The sequence below is a fragment of the Artemia sp. Qi Xiang Cuo genome, chromosome 9 (assembly GCF_049724085.1).
Source record: "Artemia sp. Qi Xiang Cuo chromosome 9, ASM4972408v1, whole genome shotgun sequence".
NCBI lineage: Eukaryota > Metazoa > Arthropoda > Branchiopoda > Anostraca > Artemiidae > Artemia > Artemia sp. Qi Xiang Cuo.
In genome coordinates, this window is record NC_142802.1 from 19,248,908 (window position 1) to 19,267,516 (window position 18,609).

At 37.1% G+C, this 18,609-nt stretch overlaps 2 protein-coding genes across 3 annotated transcripts in view; both read left to right on the forward strand.

The window, feature by feature from the left end:
• LOC148948399 (pentatricopeptide repeat-containing protein 2, mitochondrial-like) overlaps positions 1-18,609 on the forward strand; it is a 447,312-nt gene that overhangs the window by 328,521 nt on the left and 100,182 nt on the right. The gene's annotated exons all lie outside the window — the stretch shown is intronic.
• LOC148948403 (SAC3 domain-containing protein 1) overlaps positions 1-18,609 on the forward strand; it is an 81,943-nt gene that overhangs the window by 55,808 nt on the left and 7,526 nt on the right. For both annotated transcript variants that reach the window (XM_089094331.1, XM_089094330.1), the window contains exon 5: positions 9,982-10,171. In XM_089094331.1, the coding sequence (XP_088950457.1) occupies positions 9,982-10,171 (190 nt within the window). The remainder of the gene's footprint in view (positions 1-9,981; positions 10,172-18,609) is intronic.

An 18,609-nucleotide genomic window follows, 5' to 3' on the forward strand; every position in this document is an offset into this window, starting at 1 on the left:
AATGAAATGTCTGTATTGTGTATCCAGGAGGCGAATTCAAGAAAGAATTTGTTACTTACTTGCAATTTATCATAATTTCTTGAATGAAATTTCCCTATTATGTATCCAAGAGGTGAAAACAATAAAGAGTTTGTTAATTACTTGCGATTGTTTCATAATGTCTTGACTGAAATATCTGTATTTTGTATCCAAGAGGTGAAATCAATAAAGAGTTTGTTACTTACTTACAATTTTTTTTTATTTCTTGAATGAAATGCCTGTATTGTGTATCCAGGAGGGGAATTCAAGAAAGAGTTTGTTACTTACTTATAATTGTTTTTTTCATAATTTCTTAAGTGAACTTTCCATATTGTGTATCCAAGAGGTGAATTCAGGAAAGAGTTTGTTTACAATTTTTTTCATAATTTCCTTAATTAAATTTCTGTATTGTGCATTCAAACGGCGAATTCAAGAAAGAGTTTGTTACTTACTAAGAATTTTATCATAATTTCTTGAATGAAATGTCTGTATTGTGTATCCAAGAGGCAAATTCTAGAAAAAATTTGTTACTTACTTACAATTTCTCATAATTTCTTGAATGAAATTTCCGTATTGTGTATCCAAGAGGTGAAAACAATCAAGAGTTTGTTACTCACTCGCTTACATTTTTTCATAGTTTCTTGAATGAAATTTCCGTATTGTGTATCCAAGAGGCGAAAACTTTAAAGAGTTTGTTACTTACTTCCGATTTTTTCATAATTTCTTGAATGAAAATTCCACATTGTGTATTCAAGGGGTGAACTCTAGAAAGACATTGATACTTACTTACAATTTATTCTTAATTTAATGAAATGAAGGGAATTATTCTTAAGAATAAAGACAGGTGAACCGCAAAGATATTTATTGCTTAAACATATTAGAAGATTTTTTGAGAAAAAACACATATTTACATAAAAATAGTACTTAAAGTTCACTCTTAAACATCCAGAAACGAGGATCCCATGATATAGAATAGCTTTTACCGTGTCTTATGCATTTATCACGATCAGGTATGTCCTTAGGTATCCACTGCACGAAGAACCTAACCTCATCTTCAGGATGGTGATAAGCCCCTTCAAATTTAGGATACTTAAATTCTTCTAGATTGAAAATTGGAATCCTAGTGTCACATTTATGAATTAAAACTTTATCTGTAGGTACATTACCCTTTACGTAGAGTGCTTCAACCCTGCAAAAGCTGCAAATTTTGCTGACTTCTTCTGAACATTTCTCAGTTCCTCACCACTATTATTAAGTGGTGTAATCACTCTATAGTAGAATCCCAGTCTGCTTATACGACATAATGTAGTACTCCACAAGCTTTTATAATACTCGAAGAAATTATAGTTCACTATCCAATGATAACAGTTAATTTCTTCGAGTTCCATAGACAATAATAAAAATGCACATTCAAATATAACATCACAAAATGATTTTTTCAAACCGATAAATTCTGTGTCATACAGTCCTATCATCTTGGAAGCTATTGATGTAATTGTTAAGTAGAGAAGTACTTCATCAAACTTTTATACCTTCGCTCAAGGTTGAATGGAGTTATGGCCTGGGGGATGAGTCTTAAAACCATCTGAATTCATTGTGGGGAGGAATCATAAAACCCATAGAATTCATTGCGGGGAGGAGTCACAGAACTCTCTGTATCTATTGCATACAAATGAAGTCTGGAAATTACAATTTTATCAAAATTCGTGTACTGTGTGTCAAAGAGGAAAATTCAAGAAATAATTGGTTAATTACTTACTCACAAATTTGTTATAGTGACCTTTCTAACATTAGATGATGACGAAAAATTATATTTATTATAATACATACATCCTCTCAATGTTATCTAACATATCTGAAAAACGGTATCGGTATAGGATATTAATAAAGAATTTGTTCAATTTGATACTTAAATTATATCAGTGTTATCAAACGTAATCTGTCAAAAGACATTGATAAAGAATTTATTCACTCTGGTACTTAGATTTTGTCAATGCTATCCCATGTATCTGTCAATAGATGTTGATATAGAATTTATTCATTCTTATACTTAGATTTTCTCTATGTTAAGCTATCTATCCGACATATGATGTATGCAAATTCCTTTTCTTACATCTCCGATGTTTTAATAGACATTCTAAACGTTTGATATGCTAGCTTACTCTAAAAATAATGAACACATAACAATGTAATGCATAATATATTTTTAATGAAATAATGTCATGTAGAATATTAATGCAAAAAATATATTATTATACTTTATTAATATCAATGAACAACTTTGTACATTTTGAATCTGGTCCATAAAATAGTTCACTATGTTCTCTCTTGATATTTTAGCTATTGTCTTCTCCTAGCTCGTATTCAGTAGAATAGTAATTATTCCATTTTGAGTCATAAACAATTTTGAGTGGTGTGTTACCGACAGGTTTAGTAAGAGTTTAGTTTTCGGTATTATTTGGAGCATCGTCTGTTTGATCAATGGTAGTAACATTTGCAGATACTGTTTTTTATCGATGTATGTTTATATTCGTTGGTGATATTTTCTACAATGCCCTTTTTGTTTTTCCGGTAATTTCACTATCCATTACAAAATCATTTTTACACTGGTAACAGTTTCGGCACGTAGACAAGATATGGTTTATGATATTAGTAGAAGAGTAGGCCTTTCTTTTCCTCTGCTTGCATTTGAATGCTAATACCCGAAAGCTGACGATATGGTTTAACACTGGGTAACATGTTACCACAAGCACTAGCAAGAAGATGCCCCTCTTCATCTACTATTCTTTTTATGTTGGCCTTCTCTTTGAGTACAATCATCTCCGGGGATCTCAATCTCGCATATCCACCATCATAAGAGTTGAATTTTTTTGGTACTCCATAGAAATTTAATTCCTTACTGTCATGACAATGCACGTATACGTTTCCGATAGTGCTACCACTTGTACTTATTTCGAAGTTTAAATACTTCTCCTTGTCAGCATTCAATGCTACAATAACACTATCATGTGAACGTGCTTTTTTAAAATGCTTCATCTTCACTGTTTAGAGATATGAGTTGTGGTAATTGTTCCACTGTGTAAAAAATACTGATTTAATAGATGTAATAAAGTAGTTAGTGTCGATAACCTGACAAGGAGTACCAGTGGGAAAGCTGCATAGTATCACTGAGCAAGCATAGAGTGCAATTGTTAGAGCCATAAGCATATTTCATGTCATTTTAAGATACGTAAAAAAAAGTTGAATAATTTCGAAGTAAAAAAAAAAAATTTAGCCCAATAAAAAAAGTACTACTGCAAACAATATTTTTATAATAGTAAAGGTCACGACTAACATTTCTATATCATTCTCATTTTGAATTTGGAAAATATTAAATGTGATTTTTTATGTTTTAAGTATGTTACATGTCATTCTAAGAGATGTAAACAAAAACTTGAAAAAATATATCATGTTAAAAAATAATAATTTTTTAAATGGGGGCAGGGGGCGAAAAAGTTGAAGGGGACCCCCTTGAAGGTTGGGGATAGAGTACCTTTGTAGTATTAGGGCCTTTGTGGATGGGGGCATTGATGCTTACGATCTTTAATGGTTCATATTTAAATACAGCTCACTACTTGATGTGCAAGGATTTCTAAGGGTTGTTCTGAATTTCATTATTGGAATTTGTTCTTTCCATCAAAATTGCTATTAGTATTATCTTATGAGTATACTATAACGTTAGAGCATATTTTATATTGACAACACTGTTCAAATGGTACTTGTGTATTATACAGAACACATCGATGAAGTAAAGCTAGGTCAACTCACAGGGCCATTTTATCATCGTTAACCATCCCCATAGATTGATGCTATTTCAAATTTATACGTAATAAATAAGCTATGAGTTAACAACCCTTTCGGGTTTATCTTAACTGCTAATCAGTTTAACCCTTTTCTACCACCTTCCTATGATCCGGTCACCAATTAGGATCATTCACACCCCTATTATTCAATCAACAATTAAGATCGTTCATGCTGTCCAATTCGCAAATGCTATACCCTTTTTCACAGATTGAGTTATTTTTAGGTAAATGATTTGACACCATAAGCCATCAATTCAATACAAGATGCAAGGTAACTTCAGCCTTGAGGTTATTACTTTTTGAAAATTTTTGAGTCAGAAACATGCGTAGCTTGGATGTATCTTTAGTAAAAAACACTATTTATACGAAAAACGTGATTTTCTTACCTTATGACTGAAACCAGTATTTTCTACAGAAGGTTCAATAAACCCTTTGAATACATAATTTGACGATAAAAAGTTTTGGAACTGTAAGGTGTTGGCTCAGAAACCCGTCTGGTAACCCAATATATATATAAAGTTTATTCAATTTTATACGCTTCAATCGATCCTATATGTGTAAGCAAAGTATTTTCCCTATGTCCAATATGTCTAAGCAAAGTATTTCCTAGATGTCTAAGCAAAGTATTTCCTCTATGTGTAAGCAAAATGGAACCTAGGGCTCTGCTGTGGCAGATCCAGGGGGGCGAGGTTCCCGCCTAGCATAGTCTAAAGTAGGGTAATTTCCTTAATTAACTCAATTTTGCGTTAATTAAACTTGCTCCTAACGCAAGTTTATTGGATCAACCTATTTTGCGCTCCCCCCCCTAAATTTTGTTTATTAGATCAACCTATTTCGCCCCCCTCCTAAAAAAATCCTGGATCCGCCCCTGCTTGTACGACTTGGAATTTAATCACGGTTAAGTAACTTGGTAAATTGAAAGACAGTGTGCGTTTCTGCGATATCAAACTAGTGTACCCACAAGATCTCGGGAACAGCTTGAGGGGGGGGTCAATTTAAAAGTTTCAGGGAGTGTTGTGGACGGCTAAGCAGAGCTTGACCTTAGAAATGGAGAAGTAGCAGAGGGAAAGAGGGCTAAACACTTTGTTTCCAATTCAGTTGAACTACTTGGCGCAATAAACCCCTCCAGGACTAGAATTTATTCGAATTGGTGTAGCGATGTTGATCGAAAGACACTGCGTACCCGGGTTATCAAAATAGCGTATTTACAATTTGAGAATCTCGGAAACGGGTCGGGGTTAGAATTCGGACTTTAAGGATGTGTTGGAGGGCCAAGTCGACGTCAAACCTTGACTGGAGGGAGGGTATAGAGGTAAGTCAAAAGACACTATGTTTATCTAGGCTATAAAAAAAGTATGTTTGCAATTTCTCAGGAACGGTCTAGAAGGTGGAGTTAGAACTTTCAGGTAGTATTGGAGACTACAAATTTTATGTTTAGAATGGGAAGGGGGTAAATATGTTTTTTCTTTTTCAATTCGTTTAAACGTGTCTGTACTATAAGCCCCCTACGGGACTTAAAATTTATTCGCAGTTAAGTAGCGATGTAAAGTCAAAGACTGTGAAATAGGGTATCTGTAATATCCCGGGAACGGCTTTGGGGATCAAGTGGAACCTTCGGGGACTGTCGGGGGATGACTGGAGCCAATTGACCTCAAATTTTGAACTGGGAGGGAGACAAAAGACGTTTGTCTCCGATCCACCTAATGTTTTTGCATTGCAATTCCATTCGGGGCTTAGAATCTAGTCACGGCGAAATAGCAAGGTAAATCAAAAGAAAGTGTGCTACAAAGCTATCAAAATAATGTATCTAGAGTATCTTGGAAAGGACGGATGAGAATCAAGTTGAAACTTCCACTATTGTGGCGATGGGGTGCGGGGCATTGGTTTTCTTTGTTTAGGGGGGGGATACTGTGTCTGCCCAGGTTATTACAATAGTGTATCTACAATATCGCGGGAATTGCTTGAAGTATCTAGTTGAAACTTTAAGCAATTGTTGAGGGGGATCTGGAATTTTTACTTTGTTGAGTTTACCAGATATCGTATGATCTGCCATATCCTGAGAATGGCTTGGGAAGTCGATTTTAAGTTTTCGGAAAGTATTTGATAGGCCAGATGGACTGTAAGGTTTTAATTGGAGGAAGAGGGCAGAGGGGAGGATAATTTTTTGACTCTGATCGTTGTAAGTGTTTTGCGCTATGAGCCCTTTTTGAGTTTTGAACATACACATGGTGAAGTTGCCAGGTAAATCGAAAGAGATTATGTAATCCCAGTTTGTCAAAATGACATATCTGCAATTTCTCGCAAATGGGTCGGAGAATTGAGTTGTAACTTTCTGCCAGTGTTGGAATGAGATAAGGGGACTTCAAATGTATTTGTAGATGGTATGAGGGAGGGGGGGCAAAATATGCTTTATCCCCTGGCCTCCGATCTGCTTAAAAGTGTTTCCTCTATGAATCCAACTTTTTTCACGGTGGAGTAGCAAGTCAAATTGAAAGACATTGTGTGTAACCATACTATCAAAATAACTTGTTTTGTTTATCTGGAGAGTTGCTTGTTGGATTAAGTTGTACTTTTTTGTAGTATTGGAGGAGAGCGAAGCTCCAGGAGTTTTAATTTTATGTTTAAAGAAAGGGATGAGAGGTCAAAATCATTTTGTCACAAAATATTGGTTCGCCCGAAAGGTGGCTTTTTTTTTTTTTTTTTTTTTTTTTTTTTTTTTTTTTTTTTGAACTGCTTGAAACTTGGGTCCTTAAGTCTCTGGGTTAAGGTAAATCCTAACCACAGAGAAAAACTAGAAATACAATTTTATTTCGTCGAAAAATGGATCAAGACTTTTTTTCGATCGGCCAGGATTTGTAATATTTTTTTTAAGCTCATGCCAAAATGAGTTACTAGACTTCGAATGTTTGTCGTCATCTCAGGTGAAAAGACCGAAAGATTCGTTACGCCCAAAAAATTGGGCCGTGAATTCCCTGTTTCTAACACTATTACTACTTACAACTCACTATACTACAATATCAATCTCTCCGGCTCCTCTTGGAGCTCTCCTCCTTCCTCCCTCTCCACCAAACCTCCTCCAATCCCTAGATCCATCCTTCCTAAAATATCAGCCTCCCGCGTTTCGACTATAAGCCATGCCGTCCCACTTAGTAACAGGTTTCCGGCATTAGAAGAAACTGATCTTGCAGAATCGTTAGAGCACCAGGAAACTGTCTTCCCAAGGACTAAGGTGAAAACCAATGTAAATGAATACTCTTCTGACATTTTTTCTCTGCCTAGTTTTTTGTATAGTAATGCAGAAAGTTTAAATACGGATAAGATTATTGAGCTGGAGAATTTAGCTCAAGTAATTGGAGCCTCAATAGTAGCAGTAACAGTGGTTCATAGGCAAAACCCGGATCTACTCAGTTTATCCGGTTATAATAAAATGATGAAGTTACGCTCAGATGACCACTGGCGTGGAAAAAAGAGAGGAGGTCTTGCAAGTTATATTAATAAGAAAATTTCTGCTTTTCAGATGGAGGTAGCTATGCTTGATGATTATAATGAGATTCTTTGGGTGTTTGCAGAGCTCAAACGCTTGCTTTCCCATTATAATGGCATAGCTGTTTGTGTTTTTTATTATTCGCCCGGACGAGATGTCAGTTCTCAAAAATCTTTCCGGGAAATATTTTAATTAAGCGCTGACTACGTACAGGGTAAATACCCCACGGGTGGTATGTTTTTGCTTGATGACGCTAACGAACTACGACTTGAGTCTTTGGAAGCATGATTAGGTCTAAAACAGTTAGTCAATTGCCCAACAACAAAAGGTAATACGGCTCTGGACCGCATATCTACTAACATGTCTCAATTCTACAGGAAACCCTCCCCAGGTCTCCCAATAGGAGGAAGCTACCACTTCACCCTTGAGCTACACCCCATAAGCAAAGTCCAGGTCACGTATACTACAGAAACAACTACAAGTCGGCCAATCACAAACAGCGGATTGTTTGGTTTTGGTAATTGGCTCACGACTGAAAAATGGGACGGTATAATTTCTACGGCTAATGCTGATGAAATGGCCACTACTTTCCAGGAAAAGCTTCTCGGCAAGTACCGTTTCTATTTTCCTTAAAAAGTTAACAAACATTTTTCAGCAGATCGTCCGTACGTTACAAAAGAAATCAAAGCACCAAGCAGGAAAATGACACAACTTTCCAGGAACAAAAAACATAAAGAAGCTACTACCTTGAAGAATAAAATCAGAGGAATGATCCACCAGGCAGCGGCGTTGTACTACCAAAAGGAAGTATCTCATTTATTGGATTCTAAGCCTGGACAGCGGTACAAAAGGATAAAGCAAATGACAGGTAAAACGCAGACTGGACTGGATTTTGCCTATGATGAGCTGGTCAAAGAAACTGCAGATCGTCTAAACACTCACATGGCAGCGATTGTTCAGTCACTTCCACCACTAATCTTGGAGGATTTTCAGCATGCATCTCCAGATCTTATGGATTTCCCAATCATCAGAGAATCCCAAGTTCGCCTCAAATTGATGAAACTGAAGAGGACCAGTATTACACCACTCGTTATTCCTGTTGACCTCATTAAGGCTTTTCCTGAATTTTTGAGTGCTCCGTTAACTTTAGTATTCAACAAGATTACAATGTCAGGCCAGTATCCACGAAATTGGAAAAAGGGATTCATAACCTCTATCCCTAAAAAGGGAGCCCCTTGTGATTTTACTGGTGTGTGGCCTATTATGATGACATCTATTTTTAGCAAGATTTATGAAAGTTTCATTGCTGGGTGGCTGAAAATTTTCATTCTGCATAAAATTGACCCTCAACAATTCGGCAATATTCTCAAGAGTTCGACAAGCATTTAGCCTGATCTGCCATAGAACCCTTATCCACAAGCTATTGACAGATTTTAATGTTGATGTATATTTGATAACAATAGTTCCATATTTTCTTTCAGGTAGAAGTAAAAAACTAAGTATAAATCAGCCTATTCTGATCCCCAGCCAATTTACTGTGGAAACTGTCCCCCAGGGAACAGTTTTAGGCCCTCTACTTTTTTCGGTTATGGTTAATGAGTTGGCAAATGATGAATCGGATCGCTTTAAATTCGTGATGATCTATCCGCACTGGATCTAGGTGAAAAGAGTGTTTCAAGTGAGGCAGACAGAATAATGGCGAATTTATCTGGAAACCATGGAAACAGCTTTACTGGAAACCATTTGTATTTCGATCTGTGTGTTTTATTTGTCGTAATATTGAAAACGAAACAAAATCACAATGCTAATTAATTATTACAACTAAGTGATACCATAAATAAAAGTGTGGCTGCCCTCCTTCCTTCTCTCGGACCCCTGAAACCCATCTGAAATGCATTTGGAACAGATATTAGGAATTGTGTAGCGATTGCAAGTAGCAAAAAAGTATTTCTCAAGTCGCTCCCTCAGAACGAACCCATTCAAAACATTTTGCTTTTTGAAGAGCTGCCAGAGGTTTGAAACTGCTTTCTCAAGACTGCTTTACTATTGATTTTATTGTCAGAGGTATGTCATAATTTAGTCTATCCTATTCTATTAAGGTATTGGTTGTTGTATTAGCTATTTTAATTAGTTAATTATAAATTAAACACTAACCATTGTTAATTTTCATTAACGGAATCTAGCCTGTTCCATTAATTTTCGTGCCAGGTATGCAGTTAATCAGTTTCTTCTATGTCAATAACTGATTTTATTTCCATTAAGTAATTCTTATTGACTGAAGTACTAATTTCAGCCGTTACTTGTTACTACTACTGACAAGTTCCCTGCAGTACCATGCCGCCTGAGCCTAACACAGCTGCGCACGCTCTTCCTCCGCCCAAATCTATTAAAGGCTTCACTCTTTACCCCCTCCTAAGAAGTTTCAGTTTCCTTAAAATCTTTTTTTACAACCTCTTCTTATCCCATTTGGGACGAACTGCTTTCTGTTTCACCATAGATGCAAGGCCGGAAAGAACAATATTTGGCAGTTAATTAATTAGTTACTAATTGATTTTTGTTAACCAGTTCTAACCTATTCTATTGATTCGGTTGTCGGGTCTCCAACTGTTTAGTCTAATCTTCTGCATTACTTTTCAGAATCAGTTTGCTCATATTTGATAAAGGTTGTCGCTCAAAGAATCTCAGCTACTCGGTTGACGACTGGAAAAAACTGTATTTATATAATTCAGCCAAAGAAGTAACTGTGGATTGTTTCCTGTTAAACTTGGCTTTGGATCGTGAAGGTATTCAGTTTAGAGGTGAAGGCAGTCGCGAGAAAATTTCAAAGGTATGAAAATATTGGCATTGTGACTCATCCTAACATTTGATGAGTCAGGTCGTTTGTAATCCATCTGATTTAAATGTAGTTACAAAAAATATAGTTCTATTAATTTATTATAATTTCAAATTTATTTATTGATACCAAAAAACTGGTTGTAGCACCAATCATGTTTTAATTGATTAATGATTTAATGGAAATAGGATTTTCCAAGAAGGTTTGAAAGTCAGTATAATAATTGGATTGGATAAAGGAGGAAAGATTTTTGACCCTTGAAAAAAAAGGCAAATCTCAATTCTCTCTTCTTTTAGGAAATATGTGAAAAAGGAATTGAATCTAGACTAGTTGAATACTCACTTCTATTACTACTAACAATTCACCGCAGCACCAAGCCGCCTGAGGCCAACACAGTTGCGCACGCTCCTCCTTCATCGTAGTCTATTCAAAGCCTCTCTCTCTTTACACCCTCCCAGGAAATTCCCAATTTCCTTAAATCTTTCTTAACGACATCCTTTCACTCCAACTGCGAACGACCTTCTTTCCGCTTAGCCCTAGACGGTTGACCAAAAAGGACAATGTTTGGCAATCTGTAAGCCTTTATCCCCAGAACCATTCGCAAAATACTTTGACAAGGTAAATATAGAATTTGAAACAGGTCTGATTCCAGCTACTTCATTCATATATATTTGACAACAAACTTGATTAGGAAAAATAAGGAAAATAGATCTTATAATTTATCTCTTTTTTTAGCATAGAAAATGTATTACCTGTTCAGGAAATATATACCTGTGAGTTCTAAGAACGGAAAAATACTGATTTAGCTTATCAGAAACGGAAACAGAGGTTCAAAACCTCGTTGCTGAAATCTCTGAGGAAACACTTAATGAAGTTCCCGAGTTCGCAAAATATAGAACAACCAAGGTTGAAGAGAAATTGTTCCTTCTTTGCGGGGGTATTGCCAGCTTTAAAGATATGCTATCTTCCAGGAGAAACCCCTTCCATCAATATTCGACCAGTAATTCAAGGAGAAGAAGCCCCAAGTGCTCGGACTAAAGCTTTTGTACATGTAATACCTTAGGCGGAAAACCAAAAGTCCTGTAATGAACTCCGACCGATCTCTATTGCCCCTAACTCGGTAAAAGTAGCTTAAACGCTCATACTGTGAGCTCTTTGCTGATATTAATTAAAAAAAAACTTTTTCCACAGAAATAAGTTTTTCAAAGAAAAGTAAAGAACTCCATTAAACCAAAAATGAGCAAAAATAAAATCAAATAATCTACCAATCGTGAAACTATCACAAATCCGCATCGATAAATAAATGGAACCCCAAAACGAAAAGAAATTACAATAAATAACCCAGTCAAACTCAAAACGAGCAGAAATTAACATGAGTAGGGCTCAAAACCCCTATGCCTTCCCAAGGCGAGAACATAATTTGCACTTTGCACCTCAAACATGCACCCCAAACTTGATTCCCTATGTTTAATGCCTAAACGAAGAAACTTACACAACTGTTTAATAGCACATGTGTTCCTCTCAGCCATCCGCTCAATTAACCAGCATTCACTCCCAAACACTTGTCCAAAACAATCATTCCACAACTCAGACAGCTCTTCACACTCGGATACAAAATGAAATAAATTCTCATTCACACATCCCCACATTGGGCAAAAATAAGGGCCAGTCTAAACTTTCCCAAAAATTTCCTTCTCTCACATAAAACCAAAATAATCTCTCTTACCAGCAACAAATTCTTCAAATCCTCTTTATTCAACCCAAATTTAAAATTAACCTCCTCCCCCCAACAATCTTTGGCTTGGGAGTAAAACCTCAAAGACATATATTGGTCCTTATGAGCTTGCCACTCTTGGATTTGTTGGTCATTTAGGGTTCGCTGGACTTCCTTCCATACTGACACGGTGTTGGAACCTTTGGTCCCAGTTTTGTCAGATAAATATCCCTCCCAGATTCATTTCTTTCGGCCCCTTAATTATTTTCCTTCCTTAAGTAATAAATATTAATTTTCCAACTATTTTTTGACGCCATTTTGGGGCCTCCAAACTGCGTAGGTGTTTAATAGACCAAGAGGGAAAAACTGCGTAGTTAGGGAGATTGGCCAGTAGATTAATAAGTCCAAGGATTTACTGGAAAGATTCGTTTACCACCCTAGTAACCCCTCTCGCAGCACGCGGTTAGCGGGCTGGGAGAATTTGTCCTTTTTCAGTTCAGTTCTTTTTATAAAGCGTGATTGTTAATACAGTAAGAATTTTCTATGTACTCTTTTAACTTTTCAGCTTAGGTTGAAACAAAGGGTTAATAAGAAAATCTTATCGGTAAACTTTGGCTTTAAATGTGGCCATAGCCAATCCGATCACGTTAGTATACGGAACCGTTGGAGTAACCGCGGAAATCCCACTAATTTGGGGCCAGCGAGGGATCTCCCCCTCCAGTAAGTGGCATAGCAACCTTTTTGCGCCATTTTTGCCTTTAAAAGTGGTGACCCCGCACGAATAAACCTCCAATAAGTGGTGCCAGCGGTACTCACACATCCAATACACGGTTTCACCCATAGGGCCTTTTCCTTCATTCCACATCTCCGAAAGGCCACAAAGGTCCAGTATTTTCTTGACCTGATTTGGCCATGAATCACGTCTACCGTCCTTCAAGCTCTCCAAATAAGCTGACTTAAGAAGCCGAATTCTACGTAGCCTAATTATCTTCTCCCCGAATTTCACCATTCTAACCAATCTAACACTCATTAAAGTGCAAAGCCCCAAATCTCCTTTAAGTACCACTGAACTAAATGAATCCTTCAAGTCTAAAATTCTATTAAAATATCTTAGCTGAATTACTTGTAGCTTATCTGCTTTAGCAAAACACCAAACCTCTGGGCCCCAATGTAGACTAGAAGCTACTTTTGTCTAGAAAACTTTTCTGGATCCTCATGTCAGCTAGCTGGCCTAAATTAATTCTCAGAAGCATATTTATTAGTCTATTAAACCTTAAATTACAACCTTCTACATGCCTAGACATTCGCCTTAATCTACTAAACTTACAACCCAAATAAACCAATTCTTCTTTAACCTCTAATACCTTTCCTCCAAAATTAAAATGAACCTCTGAATCAACATCTCCTTTGCTCCTAAATACTATCACTACTGACTTCTTAGCGTTCAACTCTAAATCCTTCTTTTCTAAATAATTTTTTTATTATATCTAATTGCTTCTGAAGATTATCTCACTATCCGTCACTAGAGCTATGTCATCCGGGAATAACGTGCATGATAGTCTAAACCAGTCCAAAGATACATTAGAGGTTCCATTGCTTTTAATAAAACTATCTAAATCATTAACAAACAAGGAGAAAAGCTTAGGAGATAAAGTACATCCTTGTGTCACACCCACACGAGACGTAACCAGCCTAGAAAAATTTCCCATAACCTTCACAACAAATTTCACCCTCTGGTACATTTCTGCTATTATTGCTACAAAGCAAGACGGCAAGTGTATTTCTAACAGACTTTCAATTAACAGCCTCCTATTTACCGAATCAGCACTTTTTAGGTCTAAAAAGGCTACGAATAGCCGACCATTTTTCCCTCTAGCATCTTTCCTTCTCAATACATCGAAAGAAAAATATGGTCAACATTGCTGAATGTAGATCTGAATCCCGCTTACATCGGGCTAAGTAATTCCTCCTTATCTAACCAATCTCTTAGCCTAAATTCCAGCACCTTACAAAACAATTTACTTACCACATTTCCCATAAAGATAGACCTAAAGTTTTCGTGTAACTTCCTATTAGCTTTCTTAAAAAGAGGCACTGCTACAGAAATGTCCCATGAGCGAGGCCAACAAGCTACAAACGAAAAATTGCGGCCAACATGGGTATTAAAGTTGTCCTTCCTAACCTCAGGACCTTGGTATATCAGGTAGGTATACCATCTGTTCCTGGACAGGAATTACCATTCATCTTTTTCAACTGATCCCAAATTTCTTGTTGAGATACAGGTCTAATTAAATCGTAATTATTCTGTCTTAAAGGAGGTGTTACCGTCTCTAGACCTGACTCTCTATCCTCTGAACCATTCGACTCATTCGCCCTGACATATTCTGACTCCCTATTTTCAAAATAATCTGGTCCCGTCTCAACGGGCGGGATATTTCCTTTTATTCCCGGCCCCTTGATCGAACAGTTGACTACTGATCAAAATTCTCTAGGGTTATTCACACGATCAGCTCTATTAATTTCCTCATTAATTTTCATCCGCCTCTCTCTCTCTCTCTTTTTGACTCTTTTAACCCTATTATAATCCGACCTTAATTTCCTATATTCAGCTAGCCTGCGCAAATTCTTTTCCTGATCCAATAGATTTGTTGCTTTAAGTAGCCTGAAAACTCTAATTACCTCTTCCCTTTTCTGCCTACATTCGTCATCGAAAAACCCTCATCTTTTAGGTCTTAGCTGATAATAATAACCATAATAAATTTTCAGACTCACTTTCTAGCCTACGAAATAAATTAAATACACCCTTCCTTACAAGTGCTGAAACTCCTCCATAATATCTACCATTTACCGAAACTTTTCTCCTAGATTCAAAAACATCAAAATCTTCACATGACGAAAAATCATCTAGAGAATTCCACGTCTCAACAAGACCTACAACATCCCAACTTTCACAACCGGCTGATGTACTTGAATCGAATAGATTTTCTAACTTTTCCCTACTATAACCTTGCAAATTCCAAACTACAAAACGTAAGCACGATTTACTATGGCCCTGTACTCCCTATTCTGGCAATTTTGACTCGTTCCCTGGCACTACTATATCCCCCTAACTAGGATGCTCCTGATAAAAATCCGGAGCTTTTACTATCTGGCGAGGCCCAAATGATTCGTAATCATGAATCGTCTCCCTTTCTCGAGCTTTTTTTCGCACCTTTATCCTGCTCTAAAGGGCTAATGTTCTTGCTATTTATTTTGCCCTGTCTCACACCTTGCTGAGATAAATGCACTCCAGGTTCTTGGCTAACGGGGTATGATACTGCCCACCAACAAAAGCAGCCCGACCCTCCTCCTCTACACTAAATACAGAAGCAGCGCTTCCAAAATTCTGACCACTAGCAGCAGAATTTACCGGTCCGCTTTTCTCAAGCGAAATAATCTGATTATTCTGATTTGCACGAGCGAAGACGTTCCAGGTTCTTTAAAAGCATTATGGGGGCTAGCCATTTCATCATGCGTACGTTTTCTTTTCTTAACTTCATTCACTGTCCCATGCAGGCCTGATGTTGATCCTTCTTTACTGAGTGAACTTGCATTGCCCCTGTGCATATTGCGATTTAAGTTGGAACTCTGATGATCATGGATTCTCATTTCCTCTACTGCTATAACCGTTCGTTGTTCTCGATAAACTTCTCCCCCACAAAAAGTATCACACCCCTCAGCTTTGTATGTGAATGGGCCTCCGTACGCGCGGCTTCCAAAATTGGTATCAACTTACTGCGTGCCAATAAACCTGAAGAAGTGTAATCTGGGGCTTCTGACAAATGAAACCTTTTGAAAAGTGCAGCCGAAGTAAATTGTGATTTTTTTAATTCCAAAGATGCTAATTTAATTGCGAATGGTCTGACTTTCTGGTTTGAAGGTAAACGTAAAACATCTTTAATATCTGCATAAACCTGGCGCCTCTTACTATTTCATTTAAGCATCTAAGAATGTCCTCTTTTAGACTAGAGCCCCTTATCTTTGGATCAAAATTGTAGAGTATCGCATTACACCTTTTTTGATCCGCCTCAATTCTATCCATTATCTTATTATTCTTTGCAACTTCCATTTTCAACTCACGAACTTCCGCCTCTGTATTTTTCGATCTTTTTTCCACTTCACAAATTTTCTTATTAAGAGATTCCGAAATTGAAGAAAATTCTACAGATAATTTTTCTACCTTTTCGCACAGGCTCCAGTTTTTAAAGCTCTATTGACATTTCACTTAATTTCTTTAAAATTTGTAGCTGGACTTCCGTTGATTCCGTCATTCTTAATGGTAATTACTAGCTACTTAAAATAGAAAGGCATGCCTGTTTAAGAATCAATTGTTTTATCCACGCTGACTCAAAGCGTGCAGTTAGCTTAGCCACCTTTAATAATGCCGCGGTTAACAGCCATTCCGAGTGAAATTCTCAGTAAAATCCAAAGATAGTTAACTTTTCGACAAATTCTGCAGGATATATGTTTCACAAGTAAAACTAATTGAATGTGGTCATTTATCAGTTTCTGGCGGTTGGGTTTCTCCCAGTTTCAGTTGAAAAGGGTTTACGTCACGTATATACAACCTATTCTCGGGTATCCGTGCCCTTAGTGGGGCCCACAAGTGCATAATAAAGATCATCTGGACGAAGGTCTAGAGTCTATTAAAAAACGGGCAATCAAGATTACGCTGAACCAGAAGTATACCACCCGAAAGTCCCAACCATATGTAATAAGAGTTTCCAATTAATGGGTGAATCCGAGGAGTCTCTCCTTTCCTCTGAAAGACATCATTCACTTTCCCCTCCACCTGCACCAGTCTGTGCTAATGCTCATAAAGAAATCGATTAGTGCCTCCCAAATGCAAATCAAACCGTCATTTGAATTCTTTTTGTGGGTTATGTTGTCCGTGTTTTTAACCAGTTGTTTGTTTTTTTTAAATTTTTTTTTTTTTTTGCTATTCTAAGAAACAGTGTGGCCTCCATTGTGACTTTGATTCTTGTTTTAGGTAATAGATGATTCAAATCTTGATATATTTGTAAGGCCTGTGGGTTTGTGTTCCACAAATAGGAGTTATGGTTTTCCAAAATTTTTAATTCAAATAAACATTATTGTAAAGCATACGTAATGGGTTGCAAACACCTTTCTTTCAGGCACGTTAAGCAGAGGAAGAGGGGCTTCAGGCTCGTCTTGTTCCCTAAAATATTGTATTTCTTTCCAATGTCCCTATAATCACTTTTATGCTCATATAAATAGTATGTTTATTGCTGCTCCTTTGTTTTGTTCCCCTGACCCCAAAAAACCATGTTTTGTGTACTTGCGTCGATCAGACATTGAAACTAGTACAAAATTTTGATTTTTGGCCACTTCTTGTAGACTAGACACTGAAGAACGTTTCTGGTCTGGGTGGTCGATGGTTTGCCACCGGGGGGGGGGGTAGCTTTGGCAAGGGAAGGGGATATAATAAAAACAGGTCAACAGTTTTTTAGAACTTTTAAACTTAATGTCTTTTGCCAAATTTAAGTTCCTTCTGAATTTCAGTTTAACATCTTTTTCAGGAACAGAACTTTTAAGGACTATGAAAAGAATTTCCAATTTCCAATATTATTTGGAGCACCAAATCGATGAAATTGGGAAAATCATACAGAAATGTTTTAAATTGACTAGAAACATAGAGCTTGATTTTAGATGTTAGCCGTTCTCTGATATTCTGGGGTGGGTTTCTTTTGAAGATGCATGCTTTGACATTTAGTAGTCATTGTAAGATTGTAAAGCACGTAATTTTTTCCAATTCTTTGGAGAGGAAGAGACTGGGGGTCTAATTGTCACCCCCCCCCCTGGGTTCAGCCATGAAGGTATACGTTACAGGTAAGCTCTACATCAAATAGCTGCATATGTACTATTACCTTGCAGTATACTTGCAGTGTAATGTAAGCCATTCCAAAAATCAGTCTTGTATCTTCCATTTGTATGACCCAGAAAAACAACAACTTTCATCACTCATCTTGAGAATGTTGACAAAATAAAGGTGAAAGTGTCTGTTTCTCCATTGCCAAGACCATGAGAAACGAATAATTTAGTGAGGAATCCCGAAGTTGCTGTTTGTCATACTGAAAAGGACTTGCTTTCTGAAAATGAGAAGTTGGAAGACCAGCACAAGATCCAAAAAAAGTTCTGGCAATACCTGAAGTGTGCGAATCAGTGTGTCAGAGCAGTACTCGTAGACAAGATTCTTCTGTCTATATTCGACAACGGTGGTATGAGTGGACTTGTCAAAACTTTCACCGGTGGTCTGCTCCCTCCATCTGCTCGTACAATCAAGAGACACGTCGTTCAAGAAAAGGAAAAGAAACTTATGAAAGAAAGCATATATGAGAGAGGCCAAAAATGTCTCGTTGACTTTTGACTGTTGGTCATATACAGGAGGGGGCTACCTGACAGCAACTTTGTATCTCAAGCAAATAAGTGGATAATGGGCCGTCCGAGTTGCATATTACACTTCAAGCACTTGCAAGCTAGACACACAGCTGAAAATATACTCGCAGCTATCAGAGTGGCGTTGAAATAAATATGCAATTGAGGACAAAGTATTTTGTGTAGTATCCGATACTGGTTCAAATGTTGTTAGAGCCCACTGCCTTAGGGGGATTTAAAAGTCCCCCCCCCCCCCCTTATTGTTCGGGATATTAAGACCAGA